General features: G+C 32.4%; 1 protein-coding gene across 1 annotated transcript; it reads right to left on the bottom strand.

The window, feature by feature from the left end:
• Positions 1 to 8,730: 8,730 nt before the first annotated feature.
• On the bottom strand, positions 8,731 to 10,270 carry LOC105622247 (arfaptin-2). The gene is made up of 5 exons (XM_012203670.1): positions 10,099 to 10,270; positions 9,840 to 10,007; positions 9,207 to 9,528; positions 8,951 to 9,128; positions 8,731 to 8,883 (listed from the first exon to the last, which is right to left on the bottom strand). The coding sequence occupies exons 1-5, from the start codon at positions 10,268 to 10,270 to the stop codon at positions 8,731 to 8,733; spliced, it is 993 nt and encodes a 330-aa protein (XP_012059060.1).
• Between the last annotated feature and the right edge of the window lie 10,037 nt (positions 10,271 to 20,307).

Raw genomic sequence — 20,307 nt, 5'->3', positions numbered from 1 at the left:
TCGCGCGCGCGCGCGCGCGCGCGCGCGCGTGTGTGTGTGTGTGTGTGTGTGTGTGTGTGTGTGTGTGAATTTTTCATAAAGACAATTTCTTCCTTCAAAGCTACATTTCACTTAACGCTCGCAAGCATCGTTTGTTCTTATACATTTGTTAATAATGGCAAAGCTGAAATGATTCCATGAACATTGTGAGCGTTAAGTGGAACAGCCCTAGTGTGCGAAATCATTTGTCACTTTATAATTTTAAAACTTTCATGAAATAATATGTGTAATTTAAAAATTAGCTTCTTTAATTTCTTTTAAAATAGAGAGATATTCATCTTATTATTAAACTACACGCTCACTATGTATGTGATAATATGATAATAAGTAATTCGTTTACCCACAGAATACAGTAAAATAGAATCTATTTTTGTGTTACATCACATCATGTATTTACATTTTGAAATTCCTGTGAAAAATATAAAAATTAAATATATCCTTCCACTATTGCTTTCATCCCAAACATTAAATATTAGAAATTATCGAAACATTGCTTAAATTGTTTAGAGATTTCTCTACTATATGTATAATTCTTTTAAATTAATATACGTGAGTTTGCGCGTAATATCATATTGTATACGTACGCATGTACGCACGCACACATGCACATATATATTCAAAAAAGGATATTCAAAAAAATTTGAGACCCCGGATTTAATCGGGAGGATGATATTTGTGAAAGAAATGTTTCAAACAAAAGTTGTGAGATATAAGGCTACTTCATATGTGCGTTTTTGTCATACGATAAATTTTTCAAGCCTGTTGATGGCTATAGAATAGAGAGATTCAAGGATCTCTTGTTCTGCACATTTGTCATACGATAAAAACGCACAAATGAAATAGCACCCTCAAAAGAACTATTTACGGATTTTATCAGTTTGATTTTGAATAGCGTTGCCAAGGACAAGATCAAATCGATTTTTTTTTTATAGGACACTCTATTTTAGAATCTAATAACTAGTCAAAGAACTTTTCAAAACACTGTAATAAAGTTATTTTTCATTAAATACTTTTCGAGTTATAAGGTTTGAAAGTTACAGTACCGCCGGCATTAGCTACGCAAAGTGTTCGACCAATCACTAAAATCTCTTGTATATTATTCAGGATCATGTCTTGGATAATATTTGTTAAGATCAAGGCCAATAGAAGTTATATCTCTTATTTTCATTTTTACGTAAAAATGAATTCTTAATATAAAAATGAAAATAACAGATAGAACCTCTAATGGCCTTGATTTTAACAAATGTTATTCAGAACATGATCCTGAACAATATTCAAAATGTTTTAGTCGTCGGTCGGACACCTTGTGTAATGCTAATGTCAGTAATACTGTAACTTTCAAGCCTTATTCGAAAAGTACTTAATGAAAAATAACTTTATTATAATATTTTGAAAAGCTCTTGACCAGCTATTAGAATCTGCCATCAAAAATAGTGTCCCATTTTAAAAAATTGATATGATCTTGATCTGATCTTGGCAACGCCATCTAAGGTCAAATCAGTAATACCTTCTTATATCTCCCCTCGAAATCATACAATTTTTATTTGAAATATTTAATTATTATTTTTTCATGTCTACCATAATTTTCGAGAGGTCTTAATGCATTATTTATCTTTTTTTGTTAGGAAGGACAACTTTTTACTTTGACATAACACGATTTAAATTTTTCCTTGATATCTCTATTTTATAGTCCCCAAATTACAAGTTGTTATAATAGTTCAAATATATGGCGTCGACATATGCCTGAAGATCTGATTTGGTTCTCATACACTTTTTTGCTGATATTTTTAAGATAAATGTTCAACATTAAGAAAATGTCAAAATACTGATAATCTCAAATGTAATTTTGAGGCAACAATAAAATTCAATATGGCGGACGAAAAATTAAGAAATTCTTTTAATGATTTTTTAAAAATCAGTATTTGAAGGTTTTTTTGTATTGCTTATTACGAATTCATCAATAGATTTGTTTTTTTTTAATACAAAATGGCTAATCTAATATAGCAGATCAAAAATTAATATTTTTTTTGTTGATTTTATTGCATTTTCATACTTTAGATTTTCAGGCATTATAAATAAAATATTTATTGTGATGCCATATTTTGAACTATTAAGCTGATTGTATCGATAGTCTTAAGTCTTACGGCTCTTTTCTACAATCAGTCGTATATTGAAGTCGAGCGTCGTATGCATGCGCATTGGATTGTGGGCTGTCGAATGAAATTGTCACAAATCGGTTATCGTTGTCGGAATAGAAGATGGTCAATTTCTATCTTTTCCGACTACGACTAGATGAAGAACATAACCTTTGGACATTTGTGTATGGCTAAACAGATATTTTTATACGGATATATAAATATATTTATATTATATTATGAAATCACTGGATGAAATAATTATTGATTTTGTTCGAAATCATTGCGTATATGATAAACGTGAAGTTTAAAAATGTTAGTAAAGAATCTGTGGCAAAAAATATCCACAAATTTGAGAAACTGTTATGATATAAATATGTCAGGCAATTTTTTATTTGTTAAATTATTATTATTTAATATAAAAATATTTTGTAATTTAATTCTTTTGTCAAATTAAGAAATGCCTAAGAGCTGACATTCGGTGACTTTGTGTATATAAATTTATTCAAGTTTAATAACTTGAATAAGAATACATTTCGATTATCGTTTTGATCCTTTTCAATATTATAAAACTAATTAAATCAATGCATAATAATCATCAAGCAAGTGGAGTCGCATTATTCTACAATCATAATTTGCATCAAATTAATAATAAATTTGAATATGTATTCAATATCCATTCTTTACATTTGTTCCGACTTTCCGACTTCGATCAACGACTCAATTGTAGAATAGCAAGTCGTATTCATGTGCGACAAACAACATACGACAAACGACTAGCGACAGCCGACTGATTGTAGAACGGGCCTTAAGCCTATTACACAATAGGACTTTTTTTACTCTACATAAGCGCAACAATATCAATGACTGTCGTTAAGAATTATAGAATCGATCTCTTAATCGTAACAAATTGATTATTGACTAACTTCATCGATTCATTCGATTCGACAAGGCCTGTTACAATAGCGCCGCAGCTGTAAGTCGTAAAAAATTAACCAGTCATAGTCGATTATGTTTTTTATATTCGACTGTAATTGGTCAATTTCCTATGTAGAGTAAAAAAAAATTGCACAATGACATCAATGTCACATAATTTGTTAAGAGTTAATAGAATCACTAATACCAAAGTACACAATCTACCTATTGTTATAGCTGAGACAATTTATAGCGCCATCTACCAAAGAAGGGGATCTTCTTCGCTAAGTTTGACAAAAATATAAAAAATTACAGTCACCCATCCGATCCACAATCCTATTCAACGATGCTTTACTTATATGATCGTATCCGAACTAGTAACTACTATGTCGTGATGACATATGAATATTTAGTGTGGATGGAGATATATTGCTATAAAAAGTATGTGGCATAATACCATTTACTGTTTCTGGAGGAGAAACTTTTAACAAGAATCATGGAAATCATAATAATTGTAAAGAATGGGTTTATGAATAGCAGCTTGAATTCCTTAACTAACATCAATTCACATCTTCATATCATGAAGATATGAATCTTGTATGTGCTGTAGCCTGCAGTGGCGCCATCCACTGATGAAAAAGAAAGCTTATAAAGATTCAATATTTTCTATTGGGATTGTACCTTGATTAAGACTACCAATTTTCTTAAAACTGATCAAATTCGACTTTATTGCTTCCCACCATGACATAAAGATAAAGATATGCTCGTCCGGTGATAGAGCTCTGCGCAGGCACAAACATACATCATGGCATACAGCATGCTTGGACAGATTCGATTGTTTCCGAAGCAATATGTGTCAATGAAATGCTGGGTGTGTTCCCTTTTTACTAGCAGTTTGTGACGAAACCATCATGACGTCAACAACAGTGCACTGCCGCAGCCGTTCCAAAATTACTGTGGCATTGCCAGCACTACTGTAATGTCATATTTCAGAACGGCTTTGCAATACATTGACAGTAGTGTAAACAGATATGGATAAACGTTATTAAATTGTCAATAAATTTTGAACGAAAGCAGCACCAATAGTTCTTCTGAAGAAGTTGAACTAATTATGGGATCACCAATTCAAGCAGTTTGACCTCGTGTTAAAAATTAAATGAACACAGTGAATATTCAGATGTGAAATTTAAGAATCATTTTCGGTAAAATGAATATGTGTTTCTTCTGCACTTAAATATTAGGTATAGGAAAAAGTTCGTGGCGTTTTTTTAATGCCATGTAATGGGAAAAACGCCACGGACTTTTTCCCATACCTAATATAATATAATATAATGTATATATTTTTTTATTTCCTGGATCGAATATTTCGATGCGTTGTGCTTCGCATTAAGCGACGCCATATTGCATTGCAACTGTCTCGAAAGCCGTAATAGACGCAGTGGCAATATGGCTATTATTTTATGACATCCGGAAAGAAAGACTAATGTCCATTTCCGCTAATGTAAATTAACTTTAATCTCGGTTCAACTTACTCTTCGTCTTTTTCTAATCTTTAAAAAGATTTTCTAATCTTAGAATTAGAAGATTAAAGTTAATCTTCATTGATAGAAACGGGCATAAGGAGACTCCACTCAATCTAGCCAAAACATGGGCCGATTTTGCGTTTCGAGTTAAGTTTCGATTCTCGACGCTCACGGCGCTTGTGAACTTGGCAATCCTGCGCATAATGAATGCGCCGTAGGAATTAAGTTACGTTCGTGACCAGACTTCTATTATAGCACTAGACTGCTAACTCTCGCCACTTTTCCTTATCTAAAAGTGTTGCCTGTATGCAGCGAATGCGCAATAGAAAACCGTCATGATATATATGTCATGGTATAGAAAAGAGATGCTAACAGGTAACGTGATCAGCCTCTCTGTGATTGGTTCTTAAATCTATAAGAAGATGTCATGGCGACATAACTAACTTTTAATTTTCACGAACTATTACGAACCACGTGAATCACTATTTATTTCAGATTCTTTCATTTCATACAAAATCGCATTGAATAAGTTTAATTTCATTCATTCTGTGTGTGTGTGTGTGTGTGTGTGTGTGTGTGTGCGCGCGTGCGCGCGCGCGCGCGTAACGTATTAATTTCAAATTTTATCGTAGTGAATGCAATCTGAATTTTAATCTCTGCAATTGATAACTTACCACTAGGCTCGAGTGAATGTAATTCTTGCTTGTGTATCATCTTTAACTTTTCAAAGTTTCTGCAGAGTTCAATTTGTGTATTTGATTTCATTACAAATATGAAAGTCAGAGGTGATCTTATTACTGGCGATTTTTAATTCCCGTGTACGGAAAAAAAGTTACTATTACGATATAGCGCGGCAAGATATTCCGCTGCATATGCTTAAGATTCTTATTAGATGTAGATGCTTTTTTTCAAATTGACGATAGATATTCGAGGATTCTTCTTTTTATTTGATTAATTTACTCAGTGTAATTAATTTTTTGATCTAGTTTACATTATTCATTCCAGTAAGTCATCATAGAAATTGCAATTCACTACGAAAAAATTAAAAATTTACATTACATATACTAATTTACGTTACGTATACTTTACAAAACCCTAAAAATTTAAATTACAAAGAAAAGTTTGGTCGGTGATTAAAAATAGAATTTCTTACATTAACTTAACTCGACGAATATTAAATCTCTCTGGTTAAATACTATCAACGCTACGCTAGGATCATTCATGGAGCTTGCTAACGCTATCGCGCTATTGGTTCCACGAACAGCGTTGATAGCGTTTGCGTCCATAGTGTCTCCCCGAATGCACTCACTATTTGACAATAGGAAAAGTGGAGAGTTAGCAGTCTAGTTAGTGTTATAATAGAAGTGTTCGTGACATTTTTTCCTACGGCGCACTCATTATGCGCAGGATTACCAAGTTTACAAGCGCGAGTGTCAAGAATCGCAACTTAACTCGAAAATCGGTCCACTTTTATTAAGGTAAGTCTCCTTATGCCTCCGGCACATCAGCACGATGTACCGATGTTTTCATTCTAAAAATATACTCTCATTGGATATCGCGTATCGCGCGTGACGAACATCGCGCTGATGTACCGGACCCATTAGGCTGCATTTTATTACCTGTATTGGCAGTATTGCACCTGCCATTCCAATATACATCGCAATAAATTTCCAATATACTTCGCGTCTATATGACATCATAAATTTTTGAGTCACTTTCTACTTCTGTTACTGCAGCTGGCGAGATCAGGCAATTACAGTAAAAAGATTATGAAATCCAACAAAATGGAAAATCGGGAAAAATGTATTTTTTAGATGTCGAAATAAAAAAAGTTATACATATTAGTGAATAAAAAAGATGCAGAAAATTTCATTAAACTCATCATTGATTCTTATAGGTTATATTTATATATTTTTACACAGTACTGTCAAATGCTACTAAATCCGTTTCATTATGCAACATTGCTACATGATAAAAGTACTATTAGTAATTTCAAAACACTTCTGCAATACTTTATGACATCATGTTGTCAGTATTGAGTGAATAACGAAAGCCTTTGGCTGTGTTTCCAAAATTGTTTGCTAGTACTGGCAGCACTGTCAACACCGTTCCAAAAATCATCGTAGCACGCTACGAATAAAGATGTCACTAATTTTGTCGTCATTTCTTGCTGCGGCTGAAGTGAAGCAGCTACAGCATTCAAGATAGTAGTATCCAATTTGAAATGCTTACTAAAATCAATTGCTTACTAAAATCGGAATGCTGTTGGTAACATATTTTTATGACATATCTGCAACAATCAATTTTGGACAGCCATAGTCTATCTCCCTGATGATGTTAAGGTTCGTTAAAGGAACTAAACGCTGTCGCAGCACGCTGCATAATAATAGCAAAACAATTTTTCAGTACTGGCTATATCGGAGCACACTCATAATCGCCAACACATGTGCAGCACATGCCGAATAAATTCTGTAAAGTTCGAGTGATTTAACATTCAAAATGCATTGTGCAATTAAAGGATGCGGAAATTACCATCATAAGACAAAAAATGAATTGAATTGAAAGGAGTCGGAAAATTTTTTTGGATTGAAAGGCATGCTTAAAAACATATGTTAGAATTTCGTGTTTAATGATGGCATATGCTTGTGAACAATTCTTATTGGCTTTAGGAGCGTGGACATGCGCATGCGCATACTCTTATCTTTATATCATGCTTCCTACTAGTCGAGCTAAACGACTCGCTGTATAACAATTGGTAAATGCAAAAAATCATAGTCAGTTATTTAGGTGAAAACTGATTAAGACTTAAGATTTCTGACTGTTGATACTCATTATAGAATCAGCATTAACGATAACAATTTGTAACTTGTGGGAGCTATAAAATAGATATATCAAGGAAGATTTTAAGCCGTGTTAATTAAAATAAGAAGTATCCTTTCTAACAAAAACGGATAACTTGACATGGAATGCTCCAGATATATGTATATATGTATATATATATATATATATATATGTATATATATGTGTATATATATATATATGTGTATATATATATATGTGTATATATATATATATGTATATATATATATATATATATGTATATATATGTGTATATATATATTTATATATATACATACAGGGTATCCCATTTTAAATGACCACAAATTTCTCTTGAACAGTACATTTTAAAGAAAAATATTTTAGACAAACATTTTGTGACTTCAAGGGAGACATAAGATGGTGCCATTTGATCTTGGATGGTTGTCAAGGTGAGGGCAAATCATTTTTAATTTTTTTAATGAAATCCTCCATTTTTCATTACATATTTTTGTAGTGTCATTACATATTCTTGTCTAATAAAATATTTTTTCATTAAGTACTTTGGAAATTATAAATACCCAAAGTGTCCAACCGACACTAAAATCTCGAATGTTGTTCAGGATTATGACCTGGATAACATTTGTCAAGGCGAGGTTGGAGGTTGTTCTTCTTATTTTCATTTTTGTATTAAAGTTTATTTCTTTGTAAAAATGAAAATAAAAGATACAACCTCCAATAGCTTTGATCTTGACAAATATTATTCAAATCATGAGCCTAGACAACATTCAAGAGGTTTAGCCGTTCAGTCGAACACCTTGGGTAATGCTAATATTGGTAGTGCTGTAACTTTCAAGCCTTATAACTCGAAAAATACTTAATAAAAATAAACTTAATTATAGTATTTTGGAAAGCTTTCGAGGTAGCTATAAGAATATGTAATGAAAAATGAGAAAAAATGAGATTTCCATTTAAAAAATTCAAAGTGATCTTACCTTGACGCCACCACGATCAAAACAATGATACTATCTTACTATGTCTCCCTCAAAGTCACAAAACTTTTCTAAAATATTTTTCTACCTTAAATTCACAATCTGTTTCTACATTATGAATCTCATAATTTTTTTATTCTTTATTAAGTAGTCAATGGCAGCTCACAATACTGACAATTTTTACGTCGAATTCTTTTTGATAACTGTTTTACCTTTACTTTCTGCATTTTATAACTTGGACTAATTCGGCAGATGATCGCATTTGTATATTCATATCCTTTACAGGATGAAATGTTCAATTTAAATAGATTACTGTTCCAGCCACGACGGTAAAGTAGAGTTTGGAGATTTCACCTTGATGTTGAATTGTTTGAGAGTTGCTTCCAATGCAGTTTGATTCCCCGAGAAATAAGCAGATACAGCATTATGGAATAACAAAAGTTGCTTATGCATTACTTTAATCTAAAATAGTAATATATTTATTAGAAGAAATTAATTAGCCAATTAGTAATTTATAAAGGAAGAATACCCTGTTTTCATCCAAAAATTTCAATTTAATGGAAACATCCGAGCGCAATTTTTCAAAATTCTGCTTGTGCCCTTCATAATTAGCTTGTGCCTCCTCTAATCTTGCCACATTATTACTGTCTGATTTTGTAGCTTGCACAAGAGCTTCTAGATCTGTTCTATATGCATCATACTCTATCCTAAGTAATTATTACGTTATAATAGCATGACTAAAATCGACATGAAATGGCAATATATTTAAAATAAAAATCGCATACCTTGCAGTTTCATATTGTCTCACTGTGAGCAGCGTGTCCTCTATCGTTTTATTACACAATGTATTCACAGAGGAAACGAAGAAATTTAAGGCCCCTAGAAGTGTTTCGCCGTTTTTAGTTAAATTTCTTTGTGTTTCCGAATTATATAGAAATTCCTCTTGAAGTTCAGGCGATTTTTGTGCTAATTCAGAAAACGCTTCTCCGAGAGCATGTTGCGTCTGAACAACGTGATGAAAATGTGATGCCAAAGCTCGTGACAATCGTAAAACATTGCAATATTTTCTCTGAGTATCTCTGAGTAATTCGATCTGTGTTTCAAGTTCTAAAATACAAAAATAAATAAATATTTATTATATAGAAATAATGATTTATCAAAAATATTCAAAAGTACCAAAGGATTTGTAGATTATTGTCCTTTATCAGGACAAGGAACACACTCAATATTAATGTGCTCCTTGTCTTAATGAAACAAATAGCAAAATTCAAGAAATGTTAGCATTAGCAATAGATGATTACACAACAATAACCCAATGCAAATCATAATCAAACTGCCTCTTTGGCAATTCTGAAGAAAACATCCATGAAAGTCTCAATAATATTGTCATATGAATATTCTCTTAGGTAAGAACTCACCAAAGTCTACAGTACGCGACGTTTTTCCTAATCTTTCATACATTAATTGTTTGGTGCATTTGTATGTAGAAATACTCCAATTTTTCAAACTCTCAATTTTACTCTGGGTGGTACGCATGGTTTGTGTATCACCATTCTGAACAGGTGTACTCGGCGAAATTGCTACTGCTGTAGGCATACAGATATCTTTTATTTCAATTTTAACACCGTATCATCTCATTAAATAGTAAATACATGCAAGAAAATATTTGATACTTACAAATCGGAGTAGTAGGACTTCCTAGGCTCAAGTTTATGGTGGCTGGCCTTGGATGACTATCATTGCTACAATTGTTTGGTACATGAGGAGGAGGAGTTCCAGTATGTACAGCACTATCACTTTCATTTAAGGAGGGTGCATCCTTCAACATTTCGTGAATACTACGCTCCATCCCACTTGATGTAGCCGTAATATGAGACATTTCTATTATAAGTAAACATTTATGCAAACACTATTGCTTTCATATTCAAATATAAACTTTTTCGATTGAAATGTTGAAATGTTTTAAAATGAAACTCATTGAAAACAAAACACATAAGAGATATATGTGCTTATTCCTTTTAAGATACATTCAAATAATTTTTCTAAAAATTAAAATACCAAATGATTCTTAGATCAATAAACAGAGCACTTGCGCTTCATATTACATTATATTGACCGTCATCCAGCCTTCGAAAAATTCAGTAACAGTTGACACTGAGAGATACTTACAATTAACAATTTGGCAGAAATTGTAACAAATACGATCACTGCTCACAACATTCGCTCTATGTATCGTTCGAGACGCACTATCATGAGAAATATAATTACAACCAGAATTACCGTAAACCATAGACACGCTTTATCACACACACACAAATACGACTTCCATTTCGTATATTTCAAGAGAATTTTTTCAGACTGTGCCATAGGCTTAGTTTACATCGTGCACTTAATACAGGTACTAATCAGTGGCCTAGTTTACATCATGTACTTGATACGCGTAGTAACTTTCTTTAAATTATTTTAATTTCAACAATATATTTAAAGAATGACGAATTAAATTGGTACAATATACTTAAAAATGATTAATTAAATACACATCATATATATGTTCACACATATCGCCGAAATTAGGGACTCCACACAATAAAAGGAACAGGAAACAGAGAACAAAGAATAAGAATTTCAACTTATCAGAAATCATGTATTGTGGAATACACAGTTTCTGATAGGTTGAAATTCATATTCTCTATTCTCTGTTCCCTGTTCTTTTTATTGTGCGGAGCCTCTTAAGATATTTCAATAGAAAGTTACTAGTTGGTATCTGTATCAAGAGAAATGTATAGTAATTGCACATGAGCCAATTGCGCACAAGCCAATTACAGCACTAGAAAAAAAAATAAAAAACTCCCTAGGCAGAAGTCGCTGTGACTGGCAGTGGGCAATTGCTGGGTGTGCAAGTAAACCATTCTCTATCAAGCGCATAATGGTCTAGTTTACATCGTGCACTTGATACACATGCTAACTAGGGCTACGTTCCAAAACTTTCTCTCTGAGGAAAATTTACTCGAAATATATACTATATATAACGTATATTATAGCATATGCAGTAAAATCTTCCTCGGAGAGAAAGTTTTAGAACGTAACCTAAAATAAAGCCTTAGTTTACATCATGCACTTGATACGGGTATTAAATAGTAACTTTCTATTGAATTATCTTAATTTAGACGATATGTGTAAACATATATACGAGATTCGATGTCGATTTCATTATCATTTCTGACTGAATTTAGAATAAAGAATATATATATATATATATATATATATATATATAAAATAGAACTCTTGATAATTGTAAAAATATAGTACAGATTTAAGGGGGTTACTTTGGAATCAGTGCGATAAGAGGAACGCAATCTACATATATAATCTATTTATATAATCATTAATAGTATAATGTGTATTAAAAGATGTTAGTTTGAACGTTTCGGCTATCGGTTTTAGCCATCTTCAATAAATACATAATTAATATAATAATAATAAAGAATATTTTCTATCCAGTCGGAAAATGAGAAAAGCACAAACATCGTACAAAGAAGTTGTCTATCTTCTTAGCTAATAAGTGATTGCGTTGATTCTCAATCCCATATAACACTACAGTTAAGTTATATTACAGTTATATTACAATATTGAGTAAATGAAAAAAATTTATATAAAACATGTTGTGATGAAATTTAAAAATCGTCAAGATGTATCGAATGTTCTTAACTATGTCACGTCTAAGAACGATTAATAAATTGATTAGTAGATTGCGCTCCTCTTATTGCGCTGATTTCAAAGTAGCCCCCTTAAATTTGTATTCTATTTTTACATTGCATTTACATGAGCCTACTTTTTTATATAAAAATTATATTATATTATTATATTTTTATATTATATTATATTACATTTTATTGTGTTAATATTATTTTATTTTATTTTTTTAATTTTTCTAATTTCATTTATTTTATTTAATTATTCTTTTTATTTTATTTTTTATTTTATTTTATTATTTTATTTTATGAATAATTATATTGTTATATAATTATTATATATTATATTATATTGTTATATTATATTTTTATATTTATATCAAAAACGCATTTATTAAATGTATTTTTATACAAAATGAATCTGAAATATTTTTTTCAATAGAACGTTTTCAACAATTACGCATGCGTAACAATATTTACCAAACATGTCCCAATCATACCTTCTGAGATGAAGCAATTGGAGCATGCTCTTAATTGATCCATGAAGTTTGCTCTAACGCGATGCGAACTTCTAGTCGCTATATTGGTTTCGGTGACGTATTGGACGTGTTGGACATATTGGAGCATGCGACGCGAACAAATCTCTTATATCTCCTGTGACTCAAATGTATGTTCAAAGTATTTTTTTGTTTTATTTCTCGGGAGTTGCTCGGAATCACTCCGAATGATCCCGTACTTGAAATATAGGATTTCAAGTATGACATCTATTATACAACATCTGACATTCATTTACTTGATTCACACTGGAACCGACATTCGATGTTCTGCAATCAATCAGAAAGCAGAATTTTATTTTGTATCGATGATTTGTATACGAAGCAAAATCATATTTTCTGATTAATGCAGAGCGTCGTACAACACACGTCGGATCCAGTATGAATCTAGTAATTATTATGCCTGTTCTACAATAGAGTCGCAAGTTGTAAACCGTAAGAAGTTGGCCAATCACAGTTAAGTATGAAAAGAATATTAGCGACTATTTGGTTAATTTCTTACGGCTTACCGCAGCTATCACGTCTCTATTGTAGAACAGACTTTATGATGAATGTTGGATGTCGTATAACATTTGTGAATGTTGGATGTCGTAACAGTGTGAATCTTACATTTCAAGTACGCTGAGTTCATTTGGAGCAACTAAAAACAGCTCTCGAGAGACAAAACGAACAAGGCTCAAGATGCGTGATAGAAAAGGTGCAGTTTAAGCAGTAGAGCACTGCTTCCTCTTCTGCTAAATACATGATCTAAATTTACCGAACGGACTTTTGCATGAATAGCTGCTCGGTATCGTATTGGATCATATTTTCCAATAGAAAACTGGACGAAACTGAGAACTATTTACAGTGTAAGTAAAGAGAATGGATTGAAAATCCATTGAGACTTTATATAGTTAAATAAAAATAGTTAAAATGTAATATTTTTAAACTATTTTTAAATTAAAAGATTATACTTTTATTAAGATATTAAATTTTATCGATATAAAAACAATAAATATTTATTACAATAATTATTTATTAATTTTATTATCATAAATTATATAAATTTATTATTATAAATATGAATTAGCAAACTTTACAACTTTACTTTTCTACTATATATCTCATCTTATATTACTTTTACTTTACTAAGATCGATTTCTACAAGTTTTTCACTTAATATTTTATAAAAATTCATTTTCAATAATATACAACCAGCTATTAGCTGACGATATTACAAGTAGCAAGATATCCAATTCTACGAAGGCGAAGACGAGACCGCAACACAATTTGTCGTTCATTTTACGCAGTAGCGGCAATACTGTGAGCAGAACATTCTGAAGACCTTCGAGATAGCTGTGCAGATGGTATATCTCTGCATAAATGAACGAGAGATTGCACTGCAGTCGCTTTCGCAGGTAGAATAAACGAATAACATCTGCGACAGTAACTGTATAAACCAATGCACCCAGAAAGATTACATGGAACTTTCATCCTCTATGCGCATGTGCCAAGTATTATAGACATTATAATACAGTATAATATGTTAGTATAATATGTTACATTATAGTAATTATTATTGCATTTTAAAGCATGCGCAGAGAGAACGAATGTTCCATGTATACATCTGTCTTTCTTAGGGTATGATAACGCGATGTTGCAAATGCTTTGAATAGCCTTGGTCAATCACAGTTAAGTATGAGAAAAATAATCGATTATGATTGGTTAATTTCTTACGACTTATCACTTACGACTCTATTGTAGAACAGGCCTAAATAAGTGTTACGACAATTCTTGTGCTCAGATCCATTGGCTGATGCAAGTTACGCTTACGCAAGTTACGCTGCATGTGAAAGCAGTTTCATTCTCTTTATATTCACTCTAGTAATAACTAGTTTTATTAAATTATTTTAATTTCAGCAATGTATTTAAAGAATGATGTGTTCGAAATTGGTACAGTATACATCATAATGATTAATTAAATGCAAATATCATGTTTCAACGTATCGTTGAAATTAAGAACACTAGAAAGTTTCTAATTAGTACCTGTATCGAGTATGATGTATTAGGTGTACAACTTTGCTTCCGCCGTTTTCCTATAGATGGCTTTAGTGGTAAATGGTGGTCGAAATAAATAGATCATAGACGTCATACAATAAACTTGGGCATTTGTCAATAATTGTCATAACCCCATAGAAACATTACTCGATTTGTGTCTGCATCATAAAATTATTCTCGATTGAAAATGTCAGTTTACGAGCCAAATTCTCGTCATTTGCGGGAGGTTTTAATTTTTTGCTTCAATATGAAGAAATCTGCGGATGAGGCTCATCGAATGCTCTCAAATACTTATGGTGAGGCCGCTATTAGTGAAAGAACGTATCGTGAGTGGTTTCAACGCTTCAAGAACGATGATTTTGACGTCCAAGGTCATGCTCTGTATTTGGTGGGACCAGCTCGGCGTAATGTATTATGAATATATACATATAATATATGTTAAAACCGACTGAAACAATCACAGGCGATCGGTATCGAACGCAATTAATACATTTGAGCCGAGCATTGAAAGACAAACGGCCGCAATACAACGAGAGACACGATAAAGTGATTTTGCAGCATGACAATGCTCGACTCCATGTTGCGAAAGTGGTCAAAACATACTTGGAAACGTTGAAATGGGAAGTCTTACCCCACCCGCCGTATTCTCCAGACGTTGCTCCCTCTGACTATCACTTGTCTCGATCAATGGCACACGGCCTGGCTGACCAGCACTTCCGGTCTTATGAAGAAGTAAAAAATTGGATCGATTCGTGGATAGCCTCAAAAGATGACCAGTTTTTTCGACGCGGGATTCGTACGCTACCCGAAAGATGGAAGAAAGTAGTGGCCAGCGATGGATAATACTTTGAATCATAAATGTATAACCAGTTTTTTACAATAAAGCCTCGAATTTCGGAAAAAAAACGGCGGAAGCAAGTTGTACACCTAATAAATTAATAGTATTTTCGGCCCAACCGAGTTTGCACTAATCTGGGTTGAAGTAATGATGTCTCATGTTCTCCTATTGATAGAGCGTATAACCAATAGCGAAGCATTTTTTAACCCAAGTTGATGCAAATCCGGTCGGGCCGAAAACGCTATAAAGCTGATATAAACTAGAGTATAAACTAGAACTTTAGAGATTATTACTCAGAGATGCGCAAATGGGATTCACTTACTGTTTGTTTATTGATCATTTTAAGTTTGTTCGTGTCGCATGCTCCAACATGCCGCTCCAACGCGCTCATACGTCGCGTCAACTAATATGATGATTAGATTTTCGTGTCGCGTTAGAGCATACTTTATGGATCATTGAGAGCACTCCATTTGCCTCACCTCGGAAGATAATGCAATTGGTGTGCATGTTATGCACACATGCGTAATGATTGAAAGTGTCTGTATTGAAAAAGTATTTCAGATTTATTTGATATAAAAACGCAATTAATATGCGTTTTTGATATAAATATAAAAATATAATAACATAATATATATAATATTAATAAAATAAAATAAAAAATAAAATAAATAAAATAAAAAAATAAAATAAAATAAAATAATATTAATATAATAAAATATAATATAATGTAATATAAAGTTATAATATGAATTTCATATTTATTTATTAAAAACGCATTTATTTTATATAAAAACGCTTTTCAAATAATGGAGGTAACATAAAACATCCGAAATGAAACCAGGCATATGTTCGACCAAACCTTTTATTTGGATTGTGTGATTTGGATTGAATCATTTAAATTGAGAAGAAGGAGAGAGAGATGAGTGGCAAGTGGAGTGCAATATAATTATATATTTTTTTAATGAAATAAAAATATGAATTTCTTGTATAGTCATTAACTTATAGTCATTAACTTAATCTATGTTTTTATTAATCTTTGTTTTTTGACAAATTAGAATTACAATGTCTGTAGGTATGTAGGTTACTGCACAAACTTTACTAAAAAAAGTGTTATGTGTTGTTTTTCACGAGACTCAGAAAGAAGAAAAATTTGGGCTAACAACGCAGAACAAGATTGGACAAGACTGGATTTCGTCTGATAATTCGGTGTTATGTGAGGTTAATAAGAACTTTCTGAGTTTTTAATATAAATAAATTATTAAACGATGTATATTATTCCAGGTATACTTTGATGCCATGAATGTATTGCTGTCAAAGACACACCAAGCGCATACCTTTGATGCATTTACGCGTAATAAATATTTCGCAGAAGAAACATTATTTATATCAATTCAATATTATTTTATATCAATTCTTCAATGTTTCAATTTTTTAAAAGCATGTAATTAATAATTAAACAAAATTTGGAAGTTTTTTCAATTCAAGACAATACCGCAAAATTTTTATGTGGGAGATTCCAAGATTTTCTGTATTTGCTGCCAAATTGTTACAATTTCAAAAATATAATAATTAAAAAATGTTACATATTTCGTTTGAAAACGTTTTCTGTGCTAATCCGCAATAACAGATCCAATTTTACTAGTAAAAGTATGGCTATGCACTTAAATGTTAAATATTTTATTATATATATATATGCATTATATATATATTTATTATATATATATATAGTTATGCATAATAACTAAAGAATATTATTAGAGTTTATTATTTTCAATTTTTGTGTTCATTTATTATTTTTAATTATTTTTTGTTTATTCATTTAAAATTATTTTTTGTTTACATTTTAAATTTGTGCATTATTAATTTGTTGTGTTAATATTTGCTTATTATTAGGAGTACAAATTAGTTCGATTCGTTTTTTTGTATTCAAAAATGCATTTATTTCAAAACAAAATGAACAGATCAATTAAAGTATTGTCCTAGCTGCCTACTACTTTTTCCCATCTCTCAGGTAATTTTCGAATTCCATCTCGAAAAAATGACTCGTCTTTGGAAGCGATCCAATTTGGAGTCAATTTTCGATTTCTGCGAAAGAAATGAACCGGTGACTTGCTGCATCCTTCAGAACAACCAGTAATCAGAAGGAGCAATGTCCGGAGAATATGGCGGGTGCAGTAAAACATCCCATTTGAGCGTTTTTTACGACTTTAGCAACATGAGGCCGAGCGTTGTCATGAAGAAGAATAACTTTATCATGTCTTTGCTCATATTCCAGCTGTTTTTCTCGCAATGCACGGCTCAAACGAATCAATCGTAGCCGATACCGATCGTTCGTAATGGAATCGCCAGGTTTCAGCAGCTCATAGTAAACAAGACCCTTTTGGTCCCACCAGATACAGAGCATGATCTTCGAACCATGAATGTTCAGCTGTGGTGTTGATGTTGAAATCGATGGCAACGATTAATCGGGCTTATCATAATATTGGGAGTACAAATAAGTTTCCGCCGTTTGCAAAAGACGACGCCACTAATAAACTATAGTTAAAATTGTTTGATGTAAAACGACATATTGTAAGATTAGACATCCGGCAATACCTTGAAATATTAGTGATTTTGTATCAGCATCATATGTTTTTTTTTTTGTACGAAAATGTCGAGTTTTGAGCCGAATAAGCGTCATTTGCGGGAACTTTTGATTTACTGCTTTAATTTGAAGAAATCTGCAGCTGAGGCTCATAGATTGCTTGTAGAAGCATATGGTGATGCTGCCGTAAGTGAGAGAAGTTGTCGTGAGTGGTTTCAAAAGTTTAAGAACGGTGAATTTGACGTCGAAGACAAAGAACGTAGCGGAAGGCCGAAAGTATACGAAGTATAGTATACGAAGACGTGGAATTGGAAACATTATTGGATAAAGATTCGTGCCAAACGCAAAAAGAACTTGCGCTTACATTAGGAGTGACTCAACAAACAATTTCATATCGTTTGAAATCATTGGGAATGATTCAAAAGCAAAGGAATTGGGTTCCATATGAACTGAAGCCGAGAAACGTTGAACGCCGATTTTTCACATGTGAAATGCTGCTTGCCAGGCATAAACGAAAGGATTTTTTGCATCGTATAGTCACTGGTGATAAAAAATGGATCCACTACGATAACCCAAAGAAGAGGAAATCATGGGGACCACCTGCTTCAACATCGACAGCCAAGCCGAATATTCATGGAAAAAAATTCATGTTGTGTATTTGGTGGGATCAGCTTGATATCGTGTATTATGAGTTGCTCAAACCGAATGAGACCATTACTGGGGCTCTCTACCGAACACAATTGATAAGATTGAGCCGAGCACTCAAGGAAAAACGCGCCCACTACTACTCCAGGCATGACAAAATTATTCTCCTGCATGATAATGCTCGACCACATGTTGCGGCGCCGGTCAAAACCTACTTAGAAACACTCAAATGGGAAGTTCTATCCCACCCGCCGTATTCTCCAGACATTGCTCCTTCCGACTACCATTTGTTCCGATGACGCATGGCCTGTCTGAGCAGCACTTCAAATCACATGAAGATACCAAAAATTGTATCGATGATTGGATAGCCTCAAAAGATGAAGCGTTCTTCCGACGCTTCCACATGCTACCAGAAGTATTTCTGAAAGTATTTTTTCTTCTTGGGGTTGTCGTAGAATATCCACTTCTCATCTCCAGTCACAATCCGATGCAAAAAATCTTTTCTCTGTTGTCTTTGAATCAGCTGTTCGCAAGTGAAAAATCGCCTTTTAACGTCCCCTAGGTTTTAGTTCATAAAGCACCGAATTTCTTTGTTTTTGAATTGTTTCCATGGCTCTCAATCGTACAGAAACGGCTTGTTGAGTTACCCCCAATGATTCTGCAAGCTCCTCTTGCGTTTGACTCTGATCTTCTTCGAGTAATGCCTTTAATTCTTTGTCTTCGAATTTTTTTGGCTGTCCAGAGCGAAGCTTCAACGCTGAAATCTCCATCCTTGAAACGTCGAAACCATTCCCTACATGATTTATCAGTTGGGGCAGTATCACCATAAACTTCGACAAGCATTCGGCTTCAGCCGCACTTTTCTTCCAATTAAAGCAGAAAATCAAAACCTCCCGCTGCTTGGTTAATACAAAATTCGACATTTCAAACACAGTAAAAATCAAGATTTTTGTATGAAACTCAAAGCGATATAAATTGAACATTATTAGCAGATGTTTAACCTCTCTGAAACTGCCAAAATCAGCTATGAACTATTCACAACAGCTGGATCTTTAGGAAAACGGATCGAACTAATTTGTACTCCCAATATATAATAATATAATTCCAATAATGTTTATTGGACTTAATTATTAATTATGTTAATTTATGTTAATATTTGCATTTTATTTGAACACGTGTATGCATATGTCATTTGCTTTTATTTGTCATAACTGTAATTTCTATTTTGATTTCTATTATAATATTACCCTGAAGTATAATACCTTGATTATTAATTTATGCATTCAAGATAAATTATTTTATTAATTTTCCTTTTTATGATTCGTCATTGATTTTGTATGTGTTTTGTGTGTATTTACTTATGCACATAATTTTTTCTCTTTGTTTAATTTTATCCAGATTTTTTCGAAACATCGAAGTATGAAAACGAAGAAGAGAAAAGACGAAAATGAAGAGAGAAAACGTAATTGATTTATTACTTTGCATTATTATGCAATTCTGTCGTCACTGATGTTTTGGATTTAAATTGATAACCCA

This window comes from Atta cephalotes (genome assembly GCF_000143395.1).
Source record: "Atta cephalotes unplaced genomic scaffold scaffold00042, whole genome shotgun sequence".
Lineage (NCBI taxonomy): Eukaryota > Metazoa > Arthropoda > Insecta > Hymenoptera > Formicidae > Atta > Atta cephalotes.
Note: the sequence above shows the minus strand (reverse complement) of the source record. Positions and strands in the feature narration are given on the sequence as shown.

What these genes read in the sequence shown, in the direction of transcription:
- LOC105622247 (XM_012203670.1), bottom strand. Translation starts at nt 10,270, where the DNA reads ATGGAGCGTAGTATTCACGAAATGTTGAAGGATGCACCCTCCTTAAAT. An exon ending in GTCGCGTACTGTAGACTTTG is followed by an intron (nt 9,529 to 9,839) that starts GTGAGTTCTTAC and finishes TTTGTATTTTAG; the next exon opens with AACTTGAAACACAGATCGAA. An exon ending in AGACAATATGAAACTGCAAG is followed by an intron (nt 9,129 to 9,206) that starts GTATGCGATTTT and finishes ATAATTACTTAG; the next exon opens with GATAGAGTATGATGCATATA.